At 41.9% G+C, this 20,741-nt stretch overlaps 1 protein-coding gene across 1 annotated transcript in view; it reads right to left on the bottom strand.

Annotated features, from left to right (window-relative positions):
* Window positions 1–18,989, bottom strand: part of PCDH7 (protocadherin 7) — a 391,928-nt gene extending 372,939 nt beyond the window's left edge. Inside the window, exon 1 of the mRNA XM_030563484.1 lies at window positions 15,825–18,989. Coding sequence (XP_030419344.1) covers window positions 15,825–18,989 — 3,165 coding nt within the window. The remainder of the gene's footprint in view (window positions 1–15,824) is intronic.
* Between the last annotated feature and the right edge of the window lie 1,752 nt (window positions 18,990–20,741).

Here is a 20,741-nt window from a genome sequence, read left to right as displayed (position 1 = left end):
CCCCCACCTGCCAAAAATATTTTTCCCAAATGTTTAATAAAAGGCCTGGCCAAAAACTACAATGCTGGATTTTTTTATTTTTTTTTTAAAAAGCAAACCCCATCTTTCCTTTGAAGTTTGTAGCAAATTTATTGAGGGAGGGGACTGAACTTTCTCTAACTGCTCTCCTTTTTATCTTTAAGACAATTCTTGCTCAAATGCTAGATTTTTCCTCTGGAAGAGAAAATAAATATCTGCAACTTTCTACCATAGAAAAAAACTATTAAGAACAAAAATTTGATTAATATAACTTGGACTTCTCTTTTTCTATGACATTGTTCCTTTTTAACCTCAAGATCAGACTATCGCAATATGTTCTACAAGTGGCTATGTACAGGGAGACTTTGGCAAACCAATAAAGTACTTGAAACCACTATAGCTTATTGTTAAAGGCGGCCTACTCAGCAAGCTGTAAATTGGCCATTCAGCAATCTCAGCTTGACCAAGGTAGGAGGGGAGAGTTTTGGCTGCCACAGAAAGGGAAGCTTGACCCCGTGTCCTTCCTGATAAGAATTGTGTTGAAGTTGTCGATACATTTTAGAAGAGCAGGAATGTCTACTGGGGTCTCAAGACTGCAGGCTCTGGAAAGACCCACACGTGGCTAATCAATAATCAGAAGGAACTTCTTGCTTGATCATTGAAATGCTTACTTAACAAGGTTACTTTAATGGGCATGCCATTCTATTACTAATGTATAAATAAGGGGAAAAAGCCTGAGACAGTGGGACTCATTCGGGGACTCTTCAGGACTGGTCTCTCCCTCTGGATGCGTCTTGTGTTCCCCACTGGTAGGGCTGTGTCACTCGAAAGCCACACTCAGCTTTGGTAATTATCCAGGGTTGGGAGTGTTTTACTAATCTTGTTGCATACGTGTGTAAGTGCTTGAGACTAGCAAAGTTTAGCTTTAAGTGAAAGCACTCTTGTGTTGTCCTGTTTTTGCCAGCCACCTATCAGTCGGACGGTTGTGTCTCTCCTGATTTATTTCCTGACACCTCCCTCGCACAGAGTAAAAGTTACCAAGAGCTTTGGGATGAAAGAACCCTGGGTAACAGCTACACCTTAAAACCATTCAGAAACTGAAACTGATGCAGAGCACAGCAGGTCACATATTGAGCAGGACATCTCACTGAGAGTATGAGAAACCACTACTCCAGGATCTGCATGGTGTTTCTATTGGTCTCTGGGTAGGGTTTAAGGTGTTGGCCATTTAAGGCCCTAAATAGCTTGAGGATGGCCTGTCTGAGGGATTACCTCTCTCCAGATACCATGCTGCCACAGGAGCAGAGGAGCTCCAGGTGAATCCCCCCTCATTATAAAAGAGAGGTAACTGCTTGGAGAGTGTTGTCTGTGAGGGCTCAAGGACTCTTGAATTTGTTACCCTTAGTCCAGAGGAATCTGAATTTGATGACATTCTGGGCATGCTGAAAAATATATCACGGCTTGATAGGTGTTTTGGAGGAGGCAGAAGGTATGCTTCCTGGAGCAACAAAAGGGAGGAAAGGAGCTTCGTGTAGGTGGCTAGCTGACTGAGTACCTATCTGAAAGATTATGTTAATGCTGTTAGGGATCTGTTGTGATTCTGACTGTAATTGTTGTAATGTAAGTAAGATTCACAGGTATTATTTTATTTTTTGGTATTTAAATTGAAAATAAACAATAAAGCTATTTTAGGTAAAATAATTAACTCTTTTTTTGTATTGTAATAAGTTGAAAAGAAATGGCTGCTGTTGTCTTATCCATTTCATTATTTCCTCAACCTACCGCTGACATTTTCTAGTGGCCCAAGCCAATTATCCTTACTTTGGATAATTTCTTATTGAAGTCACTGGCAGTTTTGTCTGTGTAAAGACTGTGCTATCATACCCTGTATGAAAATACCATAAATGATTAGAATTCAGATTCCTGATGTTTTACAGTACAGGGAAAGCTTCAGGAATTACTCATATTTAAGTCTAAGATTTAGTCATGGGTATTTTTTGTAAAAGTCATGGGCAGATCACGTGCAATAAATAAAAATTCATGGCTGGTGACCTGCCCATGACTTTTACCAAAAATCTCTACTTCTTGGGGCCCCGTTGGGGGCCACTGCTCCAGTAGTGAGGGTTGAGTGCCCCCTGGCAGCTGCTCCCAGGACCACTCTCCGGATCTCCAGCCTCCAGGCATCCCGGGACCATGGCTCCAGCCACCTTGGGACCACTACTCCAACTGCCCCATGACTGCTGCTCCAGCTGCACTCAGACCACCACAGCTCTGGCAGTCCCCAAGCTACCCCCAGGACTGCTGCTTTGGTGTTCCTTGGAGCCACCCACACCAGCCACTGTTCCGGTGGTCCCTGGAGCCAGCTGCCTGGGGCCACCCGAGCAGTGGCTGGTGTGGCTGGCCCCAGGCTGCTGCTCAGATGCTCCCTGGGTCTGCCCCTCGCCCCAGGACTGCTGTTTGGGCAGTCCTTGGGACCAGCCACACTGGCCACTGCTTGCATGGTCCTTGGAACCAGCTGCCCAGGGCTGCCAGAGCAGTGGCTGGTACAGCTAATCCGGGGCAGCCCCCAGGACTGCTGCTCAGGCACTCTCCGAAGATGCCCCCAGGACCACTGCTCAGGGCCAGCTGATGGGGGGGCCCTGAAGTCAGCCATACAGCCACTGTGGAAGTCACAGAGGTCACGGAATCCATGATTTCTGTGACTTCCATGAAAGAAAAATAGCCTTACTCATATTTAATAGCATTGTCCACAAGGGGTCAATAAAATAAAAATTGGATTGCTCTATATTGCGAAGTAAATACTACATGTCATAGACTGGAAAATAAAATTAGCTACAATACTTTAATAATACCTCTGTATTTGGACATTACACTTTTTAGAGACATCATGTATTGTACTGGTTAAAATTGTAAGGTGTCTTTTACTAAAGTTACAATGTAACACTTTTTTCAGCTTGAACACAATCCTTTTAGGTCCATTATTTTTTTTCTTCCCAAAAAATGCATTATGAGGGGTTTTAACCAGGCGACAGAGTGTCTTCTATGACTATGTGAATGAGAGAACAAGTTGTACATGCAATAGCATACAGGACACTTATACTTGGGGGCCCTCAGTGTATACATACAGCTCCTATTAACATGGATGAGTTACACATGTTCATCATGTACAAAGTAATCCTCCTTAGAATAAATTAGTACTTAATATTAGCCAGTGCTATGAAACATTTTAATAACTATTAGTATTAAAAAGAGTTACACATGCAATAAAGGTGAGAAACATTTTATGAGTTTGGCTCTAGGGACACTATCTTATCCCCTCTTAGATAGAACAGATCAGGTTCATAATGATAAATGCATGTTGTCATAATTTCTCACTGTCACGGTGTACTGCAGCCCTAACAGCATCTATTCTTGTAAAACACAACTGCAATCAAAAAGTTCAAAATTAATAGCTGTGAAATCGCAAGCACTCATAAGCATGTGTTTTTATCACTTCCATGCTGTGCAGATTGGGTACTCTTGTTATTTATTATTTGTGACAGCGAACAATTCCCACTTGCTTTAGTGCAAAAGCGAAGAGCTGTTCACATGTAACCAGTAAGGTGAAGAATAGATTTCAAACTGTTGGAATCATTTTGCAGGAACAAAATTACATGGATCATAGCAAAGCCTTCTTTCAATTCCCAAAACAGTGGTTGCCCCACTAGGCTTTTTAACCTTTATTCATTCCCTTCTTTAAAAGCTTCTCTCATAGCTAACATTCATATCTAACATGTTCTACGTTTGTACAGCACCTAGCACAATGGGGTCCTGGTCCATTACAAGGGATCCAAGGTAGTATGATAACACAAATATACTAATAATTTTTAAAACATGAAAATTTTCCTCATTTTGCAGATTACTATTAATATTGCCCTTGTGCTAGGACTTACACAAACCCTCTTTTGTAAAGTGCTTTGAGATTCATGAGTAAAAATGTTATATATAGTCTCTGCCCTGTACAGTTTATAAAACAGTCTAAGACCAAACTTAACAAGTGACTGACGACTAGTAGGAGGAAAAAGGAAGGAAGGAAGAAAGAGGGTAACAATAACAAATATGTGCTACTATAAGCTAACAGCGCGCTAAGTTTTATGGTTCAGCTTGAGCTCATCTGTTGGCTACCCACTTCTGTTCCCAGAAATCTTGGCAAGGGACTCTGCATACATGTCAGTTTTTTTAACAATATAAGTTTTCTATAAAACTAGCTCTGTTTTAGTCTGAGTATGATTCTTTTTAAAATTATTATTATTTTTCCTGAGATTATTCTTAAGGAAATTAAATACATAGATCTCTCCAAATGGTGCATATTTCAAACTAGCAAAGAAGAAAGGTTAAGAGTAGTAACTGCACTATAATATGTCTCCATCTGATTTTAACATTAACTCACAGAAAAATCTATCATTTATCAAGACAGCAAAAGAGAACTGCCTGTGGGCAATACCATTATCAGTGCACAATTAGTTGCAGATTGAAGACACTAGCCTTAGATACATTCTCATGCTGGTAATCTGAATCCTAGTACATTGCAAACCGATGTCTCTTGATGAAATGCTATTTATTTAGCTATGGACAATTTGATTAGATGTAAGGGTAGTAATAACAAAACTAATAATTCCCAACGCTACATGAAATGGTGTTAGGTCAAATTTTAATTGAGATTTTTTAGTAGAGCATACAAAATTATAAAATGAAACAGGATATGTTACAAGAGAGGCTTTTATAGCAAAGTCATTTTCCATTAGTTGGAAGAAAAAAACTGTGTGAATGCTAAAAAGAAGTCTTTTCTTCTGTCAATTACTATAAACCCATCACAAAGTATGAATTCCTAGTTCTTAATGCTAAGTCTTTCAAATCCTTGGACTTATTTCATTTATTTTTTTTCTTTGATAACAGATGGATTTTCTTTTATCCTCAGTAATTTGCATCAATAGTAGATCATGAAGTCTTATAAATACATAAAGCTTTTTAGAAACATTTGGTAGAGGGAAGCTTTAACTAGCCCTTTTATATTTATGTAACATTAATTCTCCAGGAAGGTTACCATTTAACTTGAAGATTTCAGTCACTTTATACACTTAATGAAGAACAAGTAAAAACATACACTCTAAATTCAGCACACTAGTTTTCTATGGAAGTACCCTGAATTTCAGTGTTAGAATGTTCAAGATGAATGATCAGTACATTCAACAAAATCTGCACAGCCAGGGGAATATCACAAAACCCATTCCCTGTTGAATACCACACAAGTCAAAATCTATTTTGCAATACTCTGAATAAGCAGGCTAAGTAAATCTGTTCAATCTGTTTTACATGCAGGGAATTTCATATTGCTCTTTATCTTTTCCCACACAAAAGAAAAACTAGTGCTAGAAAAAGCATATTTTTAAATCATATTTAATAAATATATATTTAGAATTATCATAGTTTTGCAAACACAGTTAATCTTATTTGTTTTCCTTATTAGTAGGCTAAATATGAGTTCCTCCAAGTCATCTTTTTCTAAATTCAGTATAGTAAAGGACAAACATATCATATAGTCATTCAAATAATACTTTTTTCTGTTTACAAAAATGCAAACAAATTATAAATTTGGGACCTGATGTATCACTGTGTAACTACAGCTTTATATGCTAATAACTCCCCTGAAGTCAAAGAGTAACAAGAGTATATTATGGTGTTTCACAGCAGTGAAATAAACCAGGGGTATCTGATCCTGCTCTCATAAGTCATTGAGAGTTTTGTTATTAACTTAAATGTGAGTAGGATCCCCAACTCATAGCTCTCATAAAAGGCCAAGAAGGATAAAGTAGGAATGGTTCTGATCTCACTTCTGCTTGTTTTACACCTGTTCAAGTGAGTTATTGATGTATGTGAGATCAGAATCATCCCCTTTGTCTCTGTGTATTAATTGTTAAGTTACAAGATGCACAGTATGTTTTATAATTGCTGGAAAAAATTGCTGATGGTTCATAGCCACAAAGAAAATGGATGCTGCTTAATTACGGACCCAGTTTTGTCATCCTTATGTACGCTAAGCATTACCTGTTCTACAAATAATCTAGTTTATTTCAATAGAACTACCTGTGAAGTAAAACATTACTCAATGTGAGTAAAGGTAGCAGATTCCGTCCCTTAGATGGCAGGCAGCAGAATGAAATTGCAAGTACATATTCAAATCATTTTTATGAATGAGTTTTCTAAATCTGTAAAACAGTTATATCCCAAGATCAGAATGGAAGGTTCACTGGTTGAGCATGTAGTGACCTGTAATTAAATAGAGGTCTTGCAATTTCCAGTACAATTATTCCCACCTAACAAGAATTCACAAAATTACTTGCAGAAAAAATAACTTTTATTTCAAAGGAATCAATTAATGCCTTTTGGTAAACTCATAAGGCAATTGAAACATAATTATGTATTCATAAATTATCAATTATTTTGTTTTCATATCAACTAAAATCTCCTTTTTTTGATATAATGAAGTACACACACACAATGTCACTACAACCTCTTTAGTGCACATAGAGGGAGATCAGGAGCTTTAGTCACCACTGTATTATTCAAATTTTATGTCCGTTATGAAAGTAATGGACTTGCACTAGCATAAAAGTGGAGTAACCCTCTAGAGAATCAAGCCAAATGCATGTGAAAAGCAGCAAAAAATAAAGATTGGGGGAGGTAAAAATAATAAAATATTAACTGACACTATTGTAATGAAAACACTGAAAAAAGAACAAATTAATTAAATGTCTATTATATTTGCACCTGCTATTGCTTCATTAGTCATGTTTCCATTTTTGTTCTTAATCTTCATTTTAGGAGACACAGATTTCAATGAGAACATTTGTTGTGGGTTAAACATAGCATACAGAATTAGCATTTTAAACTTAGTAAATTACATAGATTTGCCTAGGCCAGATTTGGTCAATCAACATGCATGACCTCAACTGGGTGGCAAAGTTTTAATTTCAAAAGTAGCCAAGCATTTTAGGCCAAATCTGTCTCATTTGTATGCACACTAGGGGACAGTACACAACTGCATGATCAAAGACACACAATGGATTGTCCAGTAGATTTAACAAAGATGTCTGAGCATATATAGGCAGCATTGCTCATTAGTACGATCAAGAACATACTTAAGAATGGAGTTATACTCTCCTGAACCAAGAAACATAACTCTGGGACTATTAGAGGGGTAGCCGTGTTAGTCTGGATCTGTAAAAGCAGCAAAGAGTCCTGTGACATCTTATAGACTAACAGACATATTGGAGCATGAGCTTTCGTGGGTGAATACATGCGCCAATTCGTCTGTTAGTCTATAATATGCCACAGGACTCTTGGCTGCTTTTTCTGGGAATATTGTTACAATAATAGTTCTGCATTTTGCATTTGATATAGGGCCAAATCCTGCTCACTATATTCAGGCAAGTAATATTGAACAACACAGTCAAGGTTCTAAACCATTAATAATGTAAAAGATGAGGTTTTGAGGTCTTTCTTTTTGAGTTGTTGAATAAGTGCCAATAAAATAAAATCTTTACTACATAATAGATTATGCTTGCCAGTGTCAGGATAGACAAAGCTAAGTTTTAGGAAAAAATAAGTATAAAATGCTTGTTTTGAGCTCCTAATTTTCATTTATAAGATAATAATTAGTGTACTATTTGTGATCCTTTGTGAGAATAATAAAATTATGCATTGGAAGTCATGCCACAACAATATCTGTACAAGCTACTGTAAGGATGGCAGTAGAACAAGTTTCTGAGTGGGAAAATGACCATTTTAAAGGATGAAAACAATGAAAAAGAAATCAGATAATTTTCTAAACTTTTCTGTTTTGAATCTGACTCAAAAGCCCAGTTCTGTTCAAACAAGACTGCATAGCCAACGTCAAGAATCCATAAGATTTTACTGGTTCCAAGCGTTTGGTTGGTTGGTTGGTTGTTTTTTTTCCCCCTTAGGGAAAAAAAACTGCACTTTTTAAGGAACTCTGGTTATTCAGTGTTCACATCTTGTATTAAATTATGTTTCCTGTTTTCTGAAAAGTGTGGGACAAACTCTACTCTCAAGTACAACTATGCAATCAGTCAGCTTCACTAAACTTGCACTGGTGTAACACAAGAAAGAATTTGGTCCCTAATTCAGTAAAGTACTTGCAACTACTCACGTACTTAAAGTTAGGAACATGTTTAAGTAGCCCACTGAACTGGCATTTTGGTACTGAATGTGGTTTTGGATTTTTGATACTTGTAAGTGGCCTACAAAAGTAAAGTACAAAATTCCGTTACCAATATTTGCTGAATTTCCCCCAGGCTGAGAGAGGAACGAAGAACACAAAATACCTTAAAGCTTACTTTATTTTCTTTCATTCATGCAATTCTGATTATATCCATCCCCACCACTTTCAGCTGGCTCCCCTCCAATCTGATATGCCATCACACTGATACAATAGCAACCTCAGAAACACACTGGTTCCTGCACCTGCAGCTGCCCCATCACAGTAGGGATGTGTAAGTAGGTATTGTGGGTTGCTTTTTTTTCATATGTAGAGTGTTTTTCCAAATTTCTTTTGCATTCAGATTTTTAAGATCAGAAGGGCTCATTTTGATAATTTTATATGACCTCCAGCATGTCACAGACTGTACATTTACATATTATGGTATTTGGTTTTAAATAATTTTGCAAATTTCAAAAATCCTGAAAATAGTAACAAACCCCAAGACTGGTTCTGTGGTATATATGACATACCAACATAGTACATGTTCAGGTGTCAGGTCAGAGTGGAAGTTAACAAAGCAACATAGGAATGGGCATTGTGGGATCAATCTGAAGTGAAAATAAAGATATTTTTGCATAATAACATTCTGAATGCCCTTCTTAAACTGGTTATTGGGGGCATTCAGCACATATTGGTAAAGATATATGAACTGGGTAATTTACTTTTGCAAGTCACCTTGCGTGGCATGGTCAATAAATATTAAGGTGTCACTTACATTCTGTGTAAAAGTTGGAATTGTTCTCTTACTATCTTTTGGTTCAAAAGAAATATTATGCAATGTAAATCTTTGTTTCCTTTTAGATATTAATTAATTAATGTGGGTGATAATTAAGACTGAGTTTAATGTCATTTCAAAATATTTGCAGAATGCAACATTTAGAGTAACACTACAAATGTCTAATACATGATATAACTAGGGACAACCGAATCTCTCACTTAGATAAGAGAAATCAAGCCAAATAAAAACGATACTGAGCACATCTCCCAGACGTATGATATACAAACTCCTTTGTTAGCGTATGAAACAGTAAAAAGATATGGAGAAGGTTATGTTGTAATTTATATGCAATATATTTTACCCATTCTAAGAATGAATACAGGGAATTCATTTTGTAGCTTTAACAGTTCCTCAACATTTACTATAAACAAAAGTTCTGAAAACATGCTTTAGAAGCCTGGCTGTAAGAAGCTGAACTGTATTTCTCAAATATGTGTAACAAAGTAGTACTTTAAGTATTTCCATAAGTAAAAGAAAATAACATGACATGTTTAAACTAATTATAGTAAAGATATTAGAGTGCTTCTAAAGGATTTAGGTAATTAGCTAACAAGGAAAATACCAACAAGATTTGAACTCTGAAGTGTGATGATTTATGATTATGTTTTACTGCAAAACCAAATCATGGCCAAGTTTTCTATTTAAGGGCAATGCGCTGAAAAGTTAACCGCACAAACATTATAAAACTTCCACTGATCAAATTTACAAGGAAATTTGCCTGTCATTTCAGGGCAGAAGTTAGTCTGCAAAAATACTAGTCAGTCAAACCTGCAATAAATATTGGGGCACAAGGTATCTAAGCAGGCAGAAAGGAAGAAGCATTTATATATATATATATATATATGCTTCAGTATCACAAGTGTATAAGGACCAATATTCTCCAACCCAATCATTCCACACTTTATATATATTTCTTTAATTCAGATATTTAATTTTTTGGAGTATTTTAATATGCTCAGGAAGGAAAGGGAAATACAAGTTCTGAGAATATGTTTGTATCAGTGGGTCATGATACAAAGACTGATGCAGCAATAACCAAATTGCTGAATGTCTTACTGGGCTAGACAAATATCCATACATACAGTCAGGGAGCTGTCAAAGTTAGTAAATCACATCCTATCCCTTTGAAGATGCCTGCTTTCCCGCCTGCCCTCAACAATAGGCATTCTTTAGTCCTTAAAAGCATGACACTCCACCTCTACTCAGATTCCATCCCTTTGGAGTGAGGGATGATTGTTGTAGTAAGTTAGCTTTTTGCATACAGGACATGAGGGTTTCACTGAACAGGAAAATAAAGCCTTTACTTGTTAATTGAACACGTTGTGTTAAGTAGAGCTAATAAAAACTTCAAAAGATGTATCACCATGTTTAATTAGTCCCTGTTTCCAAAATGATTTGTTACTAAGTGACAAATATGGGCCATTTCTAAAACCAACTGTAGAATATTTACTATTTTGCAAACTGAAGACAGAACATTTACCTATGCTTTTAGAAACATCTCTCCAAACTGTATCCATGTTATATGTTAAAATGTTACACCTCATCCCAAAGCTCCACACTTCTTTTCTACATTGAGCTAGTGCTAAAGTAAAATTTTTTTAAAACAGTGATTAGGCTCAAGAAAATTAGTCAAGGCACAAGTCATGACCAACTTTACTCTTGGGGATTAGTCTGTATTTTTTATAAACTGTTTTACATACAATATTATGAAGAAAGAGGATGTTTGCTTGGCTGGTTAAATTGTACATTTAAGATTGACTGCTCCTTGATGCACCAGGCATAACCTCTCATTAACTTCAACAGGAGTTACAGGTACATACTGATGGGAGAATGGATACTTTAATTTATAATTACAACTCACATATATGATAGCCAGCCATATACAATGTTTCCACAATCTAAGAGACTGTTAATGTACAATACCTGTGTAAACCGATTAACTGAATAGCATACTCAGAAGATTTTTTAAAAATTAATTTCTAAAAATTGTATTGTTATAGAGATGCAACTAGGCAGGCTTGTCACCACACTGAGGTGTGATAACAGTTTTCTTCACTAAGCAGCACATTTTCCAAATAGCAACAGCATGAGGGTAATTCATAAAGGATTATAGAATTGGATAGGCAACAATGTACCTCAAGCAAAGGGATAGTGACATTCACAGATTCTTACATAGCTCTTTCTAATCACACTGAAGGTGACATACATTTTTTTGAAAAAGCATCCAGAATATTTTAAAGATCCCATTCTTCAGACATCATCTTTGCATAGCAAATAAAAGAGAAACCAGTGGACATCAACAGACCAAACAAAAAAAAAAAGGAGGAGGGGGACCTCTAGCAGAAGTTAACATGAAAATCTCACATACATGCCTAAAAGTTTCAGTGGATGAAATTTGCCCAAATATCTTTTCATGTGTTTCTCTATTGTTTTGCATTATAAAGCAAAGTGGAATATAACTTACAAAGATTAATTGACAAGCGATACTGCATAATAGACAATTATTACTTCTAGTTTACAATTATGATTAGGGAGCCAATCCTCCAAGCTACTGATTACTTCTGTGATATGCTGAACTGCCTTAACTTCTATTGTCTTTGCTGGAAGTTAAAGGTGTTGTTCATCATCTCACAGGCAGTGTTTAGCACCTTGAAGATCAGGTCATCAGCTCTCCATTGAGCAAAGCACTTGCCTAAATCCAGGCCTGTTCATCAAAGCACTTATGCATATGCTTAATTCTAGGCAAATGTTTAAATCCCACTGAAAAAAATGGGACTTAATCATTTGCTTCAAGTTAAGCATGTGGTTAAGTGTTTTGCTGAATAGGGATGGACTGCTAAATCAGGATCTAAAATAATATACTATTTTGGACAGAAACTTCATATTAATAAGACAAGAACAGTCTTGAAAGAAGCTCCTTTAAGGTAATTCAGGAGGGAAAAATAGAGATTTGTTGAAAAATGAAGGTTAAATATGATGTGTCTAATGCTTTAATATCTAACTAAACTTTATTAAAAATAAGTAGTGTATCCAATACAAAATTTAGTTTTAAAATCTATTATTTTTAATTCTTATGCCAAGAGGTGTTTTTTTTGTTGTTGATTTTTGTGGTTTATAGTGTCTTATATGGTACTGCACCAAACAAAATGCCCTGAAGAACTAAGGATGAGGTACTAAACTCTAAAACTAAATATATGTTGCCTTAAAGAAAAAAAATACACCACAACACGAAACCAGAATGGAAAGGCATTACCTGTGTACTCACTTGAGCACACCATTTGGTCCTGTAAATGGAGACCTTTCCCCTGACAACAATATTGTGGGTAAGAAGATGTATCAATTACCAAGTCTAATTACATTAATGGATAATGGATATCACCCTCATCTACTTCAGGAAGGGCACTTCCTGGTTTGTCTATTTACTTGTCTTTAAAACTTTATGTACTTTCCAATCTCTCCATGGAATAAAGGCAACTGTCAATGAGTAAACAAGGAAAGACATGCAAGTTTCAGCTAATCTCTTGCTGTAATATGCATGCTAATATTCCACTTGTTTTACCTTGCATGTACAATTAAACTAAGATAAAATTAATACTATTTGATAGTAGCTGATTTCTAAATGTGTCATCTTTCCTTCTAAACAAGATACTGAGCATGAATATCTCCTGGTTTAAGGGTTAAAGAATATGAATACCTACTCTGGTGAGTCAGTCAATGCTCAAATTTTAATGTTTGAGATATGAAAAGTTCAGGTTATATATATAAACCTCCACCTGATATACTCATTATTATGTTAAAATAAAATTTAAAATAAATAAAAGCACAAAAGCACATAAATGTCACTCAGCAGCAAGTTAGCAAGTGCCCATAGGATGGCTGTAACAGAAATAGTCTGCCAAAAAAATTCTATCCTGTAAGCTTTCATTTAACATTATTCTTACTGTCCTCTGAGTTAATACCCACTGTCCTGCCTTTAATTTATATGCATGTTTGTGTGTGTGTATGCTGACCATTCCAAGAAGTTATTTATTTTATCCAAAGAAAACTTCAGTTACAATACTTATAAAGATATTAAACCAAAATGTTGAGTAATGTCAACTTTTTTATATTTCAAATAAGTCCTGTGTTAAAACATTAAAATATCACCCACAGATTACTCAATTATATTGAGCTTTATAACCAAACTACTGTCACAAAAAGCTGTCGGACCTTAACTGAGACACGGGGTTGGGGGGAAGGGAGCTGTTTTAAGCTAGATAAATTAAGAGTTTTTTCTTGATGTGTTCCTTCCACTTTGATTGTTGTAAAAGTGTAGTAAGCTATTTTCTTCTCCAAGGACATCTCATAATGTATTATACATCAAAAATATTTCCTGGGAAAATATTCTAAATAATTTAATAAACAAGATACAATCAATATATGTTTGCACAGTAACCTCAAAGAAAGCACTTATCAGCACAAGTAGTCATTTGTATAGTCTAATCTCTTACCAGTTCCTACATTTAACACACAACCCATATTTTTCACTAAAAACAAATTAGACTTTTGACAGTCTTTAATTCATATTTTGAGATGAATTCTGGCAGCAAGAAAGATTTAGTATCTGATTAGCATGGATTATACTTCATGTGTTGGCATAATGATCACTAAAAAGGCATCATCTACTATGTGTTTAATAAACCTTAGTGGATGGAAGCTTGTGAACTTTTATAGTATTTTGCATTTTATATAGGCAATATTTTCAAAAGTAAATTTATAATGGTCTCCCTGGGAAAAAGTTAAAGAAATGTTTTGCCAAGAAATTACTATGTCAAATGTTCTGTAAAACATTAGTATGACTAGTAAAACAACATACACAAAAAATATTAGCAAATATTACATCAATCACACCAGTTTTGTAGCTCAGCTGAAAGAATGAATGGCTTGTGAAATTCACTTCTACTTACACCATGCAGAATGCAAATACTGGTTGCATATTATAAAAGTCAATTTCAGTACACCAACAGACATCTCAAAGCATAAACATGTAGTTGTGTACCATATCTGCATGTTAATAAGTGGCAAAGAAAACATTTTTGTCAAATTTGACAAATTTTCCATGTTCCAAACTTGGCACCATATTTGCATGAATCTGCATTCATTTATCTATAGTATCATGCATAATGTGCATAGTAGTTGAGAAAACTTTCATCATGTTCATCTTACACAGATCCTCTCCTCCCCCCCATGACAGTGCCAACCGCAAAACATTTTTCTTAGCATATAAACTCCCAACAAAGTCAGTCAAGGAAAATGATCTCAGCTCAAAATTCAACCTATGCTTTATAAAATAAAAATATAGGTTTGAATTATTATAATAGCCTGATTCTCCACTATGTTACAGCAATTTGGTGCCAGGTATTACACTGGCATCTTCCTTTTATACTGGCAGAACTCCACTGACTTCAATGACTGATTTACATCAATGTAACTAAGATCAGAATCAGTAACTTGTATCGCCCTTAAGTTCAGAAATATTTTACTGAGTTGGTGATACCGCAGAAGTCAGTACCACTGCTACTGACATTCAGATACTACTCAGTGTGATTGAGGGTGGCACAATTGGGGCCTTATTAATTTAATAGAGGTGAAAACATTATCTAATATCCTCCAAATCAGTTTAACTATTATAGAAGTAGGAGCCAATTCTGAGCTCAGTTTCACTTATCAAGAGTCAGTCTTCTGAAATCAATGGTATTAGTGGTATAAAGAAAAGATCACAATCAGGCACATATATTATAGAGAGATCTGAATCTTAATGAATTACCCATAATTAGATCCCCCAACCTTTAAACATGGTGGCTGCAAATTCACACACATATATACACAATGCCATAGAGAGTGTGAATGAAGTCAGAGGACAGCTCCCTCTCTCAGTAGGACCCTGGTGCCTGGGTTGCAGGAAAGAATTCTCTCTCTCAATGGAACCTTGTTGTCTAGTGGATGCACCTCCCTCTGAAAGAAAGATACCGATGGCTGCCTGTTTCAAAGGGACTCTGGTGGCAGGCTGAGTGTATGTGGGTGGTGGTGGCAGTGGGTAATGGGGATGTCTCTGTTTCCCTTACCTGCCTGTTGTGCCTACTACTGGCTGGTTATCTGTGGCTTGAAGACTGTGTAGTGAGGGGGAGGATGTCTGCAGCTCTCACGTTGTTCTGGTTGTTAGCTGGATGTGTGTGTTGGGGGCTGATAAGGAGGTTTCAGATTCCCTTCTAGGGGTTTACTCGGTAGCTGGCTTGGAGGGAGGGGCCCCTCTGCCCTCACTCTCATGACCTATACCGTGTTTGCTACAGGCTGCCTCCTATGTTTGTGAAGCATGGGAGGAGGAGTAATTTTAGTGGGGAGTCCCCTACTCCTCTGTCTGCTCATTACTTACTGCCACTCAGCTGGCAGGCTGTGTGGCGTGAAGGAGGGGATGGGGTATCTTTGGTTTCCTTACTTGCCAGCTGTACTTGCCGCTGGCTACACTGGCTGCCTGCACGGAGAAGTACGGAAAAGTACAAGAGGGATCCCCTGACTGACTCTCTCCCTCGCTTACAATAGTTGGTGCTGGCTAGAGCGCTGCCTCTGTCTGAGTGTAACAGGGAGGGTTCCCAGGTCCCACAGCTACTTGCTGGGGATGGGAGTGCTAGCTGCGTGGAAGTGGTTAGGGGGTGACCCCAGCACTCTTACCTGCTTGCTGTACTTGCTGCTGGCCTGACAGCTGTACTCGGAGCAGTGGTCCGATCCAATGGAGATGTTGTCTCCTGCCCCCACAAAAGTATTGGCCGGGGGCAGTTCCTGAACGGCCTGGTGCTTTTTCCCAGCGGTGGGGGACTGCGGGTGAAGCTGGACAGTGGGCAGCGGCGAGCTGGATTTGTAATGCCTGGCCAGGTCCGGGCTGCCCGGGCCGCCGTTGACCGAGCGGTACCGGCCCATGCTGGGGCTGTCGGAGAGCTTTTCGTTGACGCTGTCGTAGCGCTGCCCGTTGGGCTTGGAGGCCTCCACGGTGACGATGCTGCTGTAGAGGGGCTGCTTGCCCTTCTTGCCTTTCTTGTCCTTCTTGGGCTTCTTGGCCTTGTCGTGCTGCTGCGGGGTGAAGAAGTCCTCATGGTCTTTCTTGCCCGCCTCGTAGCCGTGCTTTCCCTTGGAGCGGCAGTACCGGGCCATGACCACCACCAGGATGAGCAGGATCACCGTCATGATGCCGGCCACCACCCCGATGACGATGCTGAGCCTCTGCTTGCTCAGCTCGTAGCTGGGGTCGCCGGCGATGTCCTGGGCCAGGGGCGTGTGCAGGCTGCGGGCCACCTGGCTCTCCACCGCGGTGGCGTTGGAAAGGCTCTCGTTGACGAAGACGTGGAGCAAGGCGGTGGTGGACTGGGGCGGCTGGCCGCTGTCGTTCACCTGCACCACCAGGCGGTGCAGGCCATAGTGCTTGGGGGCCAGCTTGCCCACCAGCGACACCACGCCGCTGGCCGGGTCGATCTCGAAGAGCTTGAAGGGGTTGCCCCCGATGATGCTGAAGTTGAGGTCGGCGTTGAGGCCTGTGTCCGCGTCGGTGGCCAGCACGGTGGCCACCACAGTGCGCAGGTTGCTGGACGGGGGCAGCACGGTGTAGGAGCTGTTGCTGGGGAAAGTGACGGCGGGCGGGTTGTCGTTCTCGTCCATCACGAAGAGGGAGACGGTGGCGGTGGCCGAGCGGGGCGGCTCCCCTCCGTCCACCGCCTTGACCTTGAAGGTGTAGCTGGTCTGCTGCTCCCTGTCGAAGGAGACGGTGGAGTAGATGGTGCCGGTGTCGTTCTCGATGGAGAAGATCCCGGCGGCCTGGTCCTGCTCCCCGGGCTGGATGGAGAGGCTGAGCTCGGCGTTGCGGCCCCGGTCGGCGTCCATCACTGTCACCATGCCCACTGGGCTGTTGGGCTGCAGGTTCTCCTTCACGTAGAAGGTGAACACGTCCTGCATGAAGCGCGGCTCGTTGTCGTTGCGGTCGGTCACCCGCACCACCACAGTGGTGGAGCCCTGCAGGGCCGGCACCCCCTTATCCCGGGCCGTCACTTGGAACTCGTAGGTGTCGCGCTGCTCGCGGTCCAGCACCGCCTGCACCAACACGTCCCCGGAGTCCGGGTCGATGCTGAAGATGCCGCCGGGCGCCTCCGAGGAGAGGGGCGAGGGCTCCAGCGAGTAGAAGATCTCGGCGTTCTTGCCGCTGTCCGCGTCCGTGGCCCCCACCGTGGCCACCCTCTCCCCAGGCGAGTTGTTCTCCGGGAAGGAGACCTCCAACACGGCCTGGCCGAACACCGGCGGGTTGTCGTTGGTGTCCGCCACCCGCACCAGCAGCGAGTTGTTGCTGGACAGGCTGGGGCTGCCCGAGTCCACGGCCACGATCACCACATTGTAGTCACGGATGGCCTCGTAGTCGAGCGGGGCCGAGGTGTGCAGGAAGTACTTGCGCTTGTTCTGAGGCTCCCCCTCGCCCTCGCTGGCCGGCTTGAGCTGGAAGGGCACGTCCCCTACCACCGTGCAGGTCACCACCCCGTTCTCGCCCTGGTCGCGGTCGGACACCTGCACCAGGGCGATGGGGGTGTCCACCAGCACGTCCTCGGCCACGCTGGCCACCCCGTCCCGCAGCGGGATGCGGCCGATCTTACGGATGTCGATGGTGGGCACGTTGTCATTCTCGTCGCGGATGTTCAGCACCACCGTGGCCTTGTCGGTCTTGGGCGGCTGGCCCCGGTCTCGGGCCATGACGGTGAAGCGGAGCTGGTTCACCTCCTCCCGGTCGATGCGGTGCAAGACGCTGAGCCAGCCCGAGGTCTCGTCCAGCCGCAGCAGGCGCCGCACCGACTCGGTGGCGGCCCCGAAGACATACTCGATCTGCCCGTTCACCCCCACGTCCAGGTCGGTGGCCCGCAGCTGCAGGATGGGGGTCCCGGGGCTGCTGTTCTCCGCCAGGTCCGCCTCGTAGACGCTCTTCTCAAAGCGGGGGCTGTTGTCGTTCACGTCGGTGATCAGCACCCTCAGGATGGCCTGGGAGGAGCGGGCCGGGTCGCCGCCGTCCCGCACCCTCAGGCTCAGTTCATAGGAGTCCCTCTGCTCTCGGTCCAGCGCCCCCTTGACAATCAGCTGCGGTTGCTTCTCCCCGTCAGGGGTGTCGGCCACCTGCAGCTCGAACACGCTGCTGCGGGCCGCCCCGTCCGGCTCCTGCCTCCTCTTACTGCCACTGGTGTAGAGGGGGCTCTCAGCTGGAGAAGCCGACCCCCCTCCTCCGCGTCTGCCCCCGTCGCCGCCGGGCTCCTGCAGCAGCTCGTAGCGCTCGATGCCGTTGCGACCGAAGTCTCTGTCGGTGGCAGTGGGGAGCAGATAGAGGGTCCCTACGGGCCGGTTCTCCTCCACGGTAAGGGTGAGGACAGGCGAGGGGAAGGTGGGGGTGTTGTCGTTGATGTCCAGGATGATGACCCGGCCCTCGAAGAGGTCCACCCAGCTCTGCGAAGGGCCGATTACCGAGACCTCGAAGTCCAGGAAGCACTCGTTCTCATCGAAGATCATCTGGCACTGCGGCAGCTTCTCGCGGTCTATGCGCCGCTCAGTGGTGCTCAGCTCCCCGGTCATGTTATCGATCTTCAGGTAGTCGGAGCCCGACTCCAGGCTGAATGTCACCTCTCCAGAGCCCGTTACGATGCCCAGGTCCGAAGCCACGTTGCCTATGCGGATGTCGGCAGGTCCTTCCTCGGCCAGCCGGTACCTCAGCAGCTGCTTGGCCGCGGCCAGGCTGACCCAGAGTGGAGGAGGCAGCAGGAGCAAGAAGCAGCAGCAGCAGCAATGCACAAAGCCAAAGAGAGTCCGCATCTTCCTCATCTTCTTCGCACCAAAAACCCCCTCCTCTTTCCCACCAACTCCCCTGACAAGCAACAGAACTGCTCAGCGTGCGGATGATCAATTATAAAATCCTTCTCTTCCGGGAAACTTATTGTCTCATAACTGGTGCAATCGGTGAGCAAAACCTTGATGTTGGCTCTTCTCCTCCCTTCCTTCCAGTTGCAATATGCTTACAGTTCATGGGACAGTGTATTTTGCTTTTTAAAGATTCATCTCAACAGATAGGACTGGATTTTCCTCCTCCTCCTCCTCCTCTCTGGATTTATTGTAATCACTTTGCAAGGTTTGTAATAAAAGCAGGAGCAGCACGGTGCTATTCGAAGCCCCCCTCCCCCCCAGGTCGTCTTCTTTGCTCCTAGAGTTAAGTACAATTTACACTCTTCTCGCCTCTGTCTCTCTCAGCCGTTTACGACTAGGGCATTAGCTCTTTTCTTTCCCCACTCTGCACGCACACGGAAAAAAAAAATGTGAATCGTCTCATTCAAAGGGGTTGTGTCCGGAAAACTCCCAATCCTCTTAGCAATGGGCAAAAAATACAATTAAATAACTGATTAAAAATAAAATAAAAAACAAATTAAAATACAAAAAAAAATCCCCAATAATATCGGTAGCTGTACAGTGGGTAGGCGAGAACCCCTTATATCACAGAGCAGTCCACAGAAAATCCTCTTCGGTTAGCAGAAAAGCACCCAAATCCATCTTCACAGATCGCCTAAAATGTTCAGTTCTTTCTCCGTAGAGGATTTTTTTTAAATAACTCTGCGCAAGGTCATTAGTCACAAAGGAACGATACAAAAACTGCAGAAGCCGTTTGCCCAGAATTTCCAAAGCTAGAGCAATGCACATACACACACACAAAACAGTCCCAAGTTTGTTTTTGCATCCGCAGTTTGTGTGTGTGCCTTACCTGCATTTGCACTGCATGTGTTATGGCAATCTGGATCTGCAGCACTGTGAGAGCGATTCACAAATGAGATTGCAGTCTCTTTCTCTCTCTCTCTCTTTCTCTCTCTCTCTTCCTTTCCGTCCCAATGCAGGTAACCAGATCTGAACTTGATCCTTTCAGTTCAAAGGTTAGCAACAAGGCTATGTGTCCAAAGGCGATTATTGCTTTGCTCTCTCGTTAATATACCCTGAGCGGAACGAGATGTAACTGGATCCCCCACGTGAATTAACAGATTCTGAATTACATCCATATAAGCGGAATGGCAAAGGGGAGGGGGGAAGAACCGCTTTGCGATTTATAAAAATGCAGTCCTCTTTGCAAAGAAAATAATACCAGTCAATTGTTTCTTCTGAACCCCACCGCCTCGGCGGGTGAAATCTGTAGTTGTGCCTCCCCTCTTGTGCCTTTCAGAGAAGTGTGGTTCAGGCGCTTTCACAGCAAAGCGGCTTGTGCTTTAAAATGTTGAATGGCAACTGAGGCGCCGCTTCCCACTCGGAAAAAAGCAGTAAACCAGCAAGTTTGCCCAAAGTGGTGGGAGCTGCTGGAGCCTCTCTCGGCGGCTCTTCCCTGACGCTGCAGCAGCAGAGCCGCCTGCGCTACACACGCCGAGAGAGGGAGGGAGGGAGGACGAGCCAAGCGCTGCACTCCAGAAACCCCAGCCTTACCCTCTGCTGCTGCAAGTGGGATAGCTGCTGATCGCAAAACACCAGCCCAGTCTTCAAACCCATCCTTGGTATACACCACAGTGCTGATGCTGTTGCTCTCTCTAACCCATGGTCTCCCGT

The sequence above is a fragment of the Gopherus evgoodei genome, chromosome 5 (assembly GCF_007399415.2).
Source record: "Gopherus evgoodei ecotype Sinaloan lineage chromosome 5, rGopEvg1_v1.p, whole genome shotgun sequence".
Classification (NCBI taxonomy): domain Eukaryota; kingdom Metazoa; phylum Chordata; order Testudines; family Testudinidae; genus Gopherus; species Gopherus evgoodei.
The sequence above is the reverse complement of the archived record's forward strand: the minus strand, read 5'-3'. Positions and strand labels throughout refer to the sequence as shown.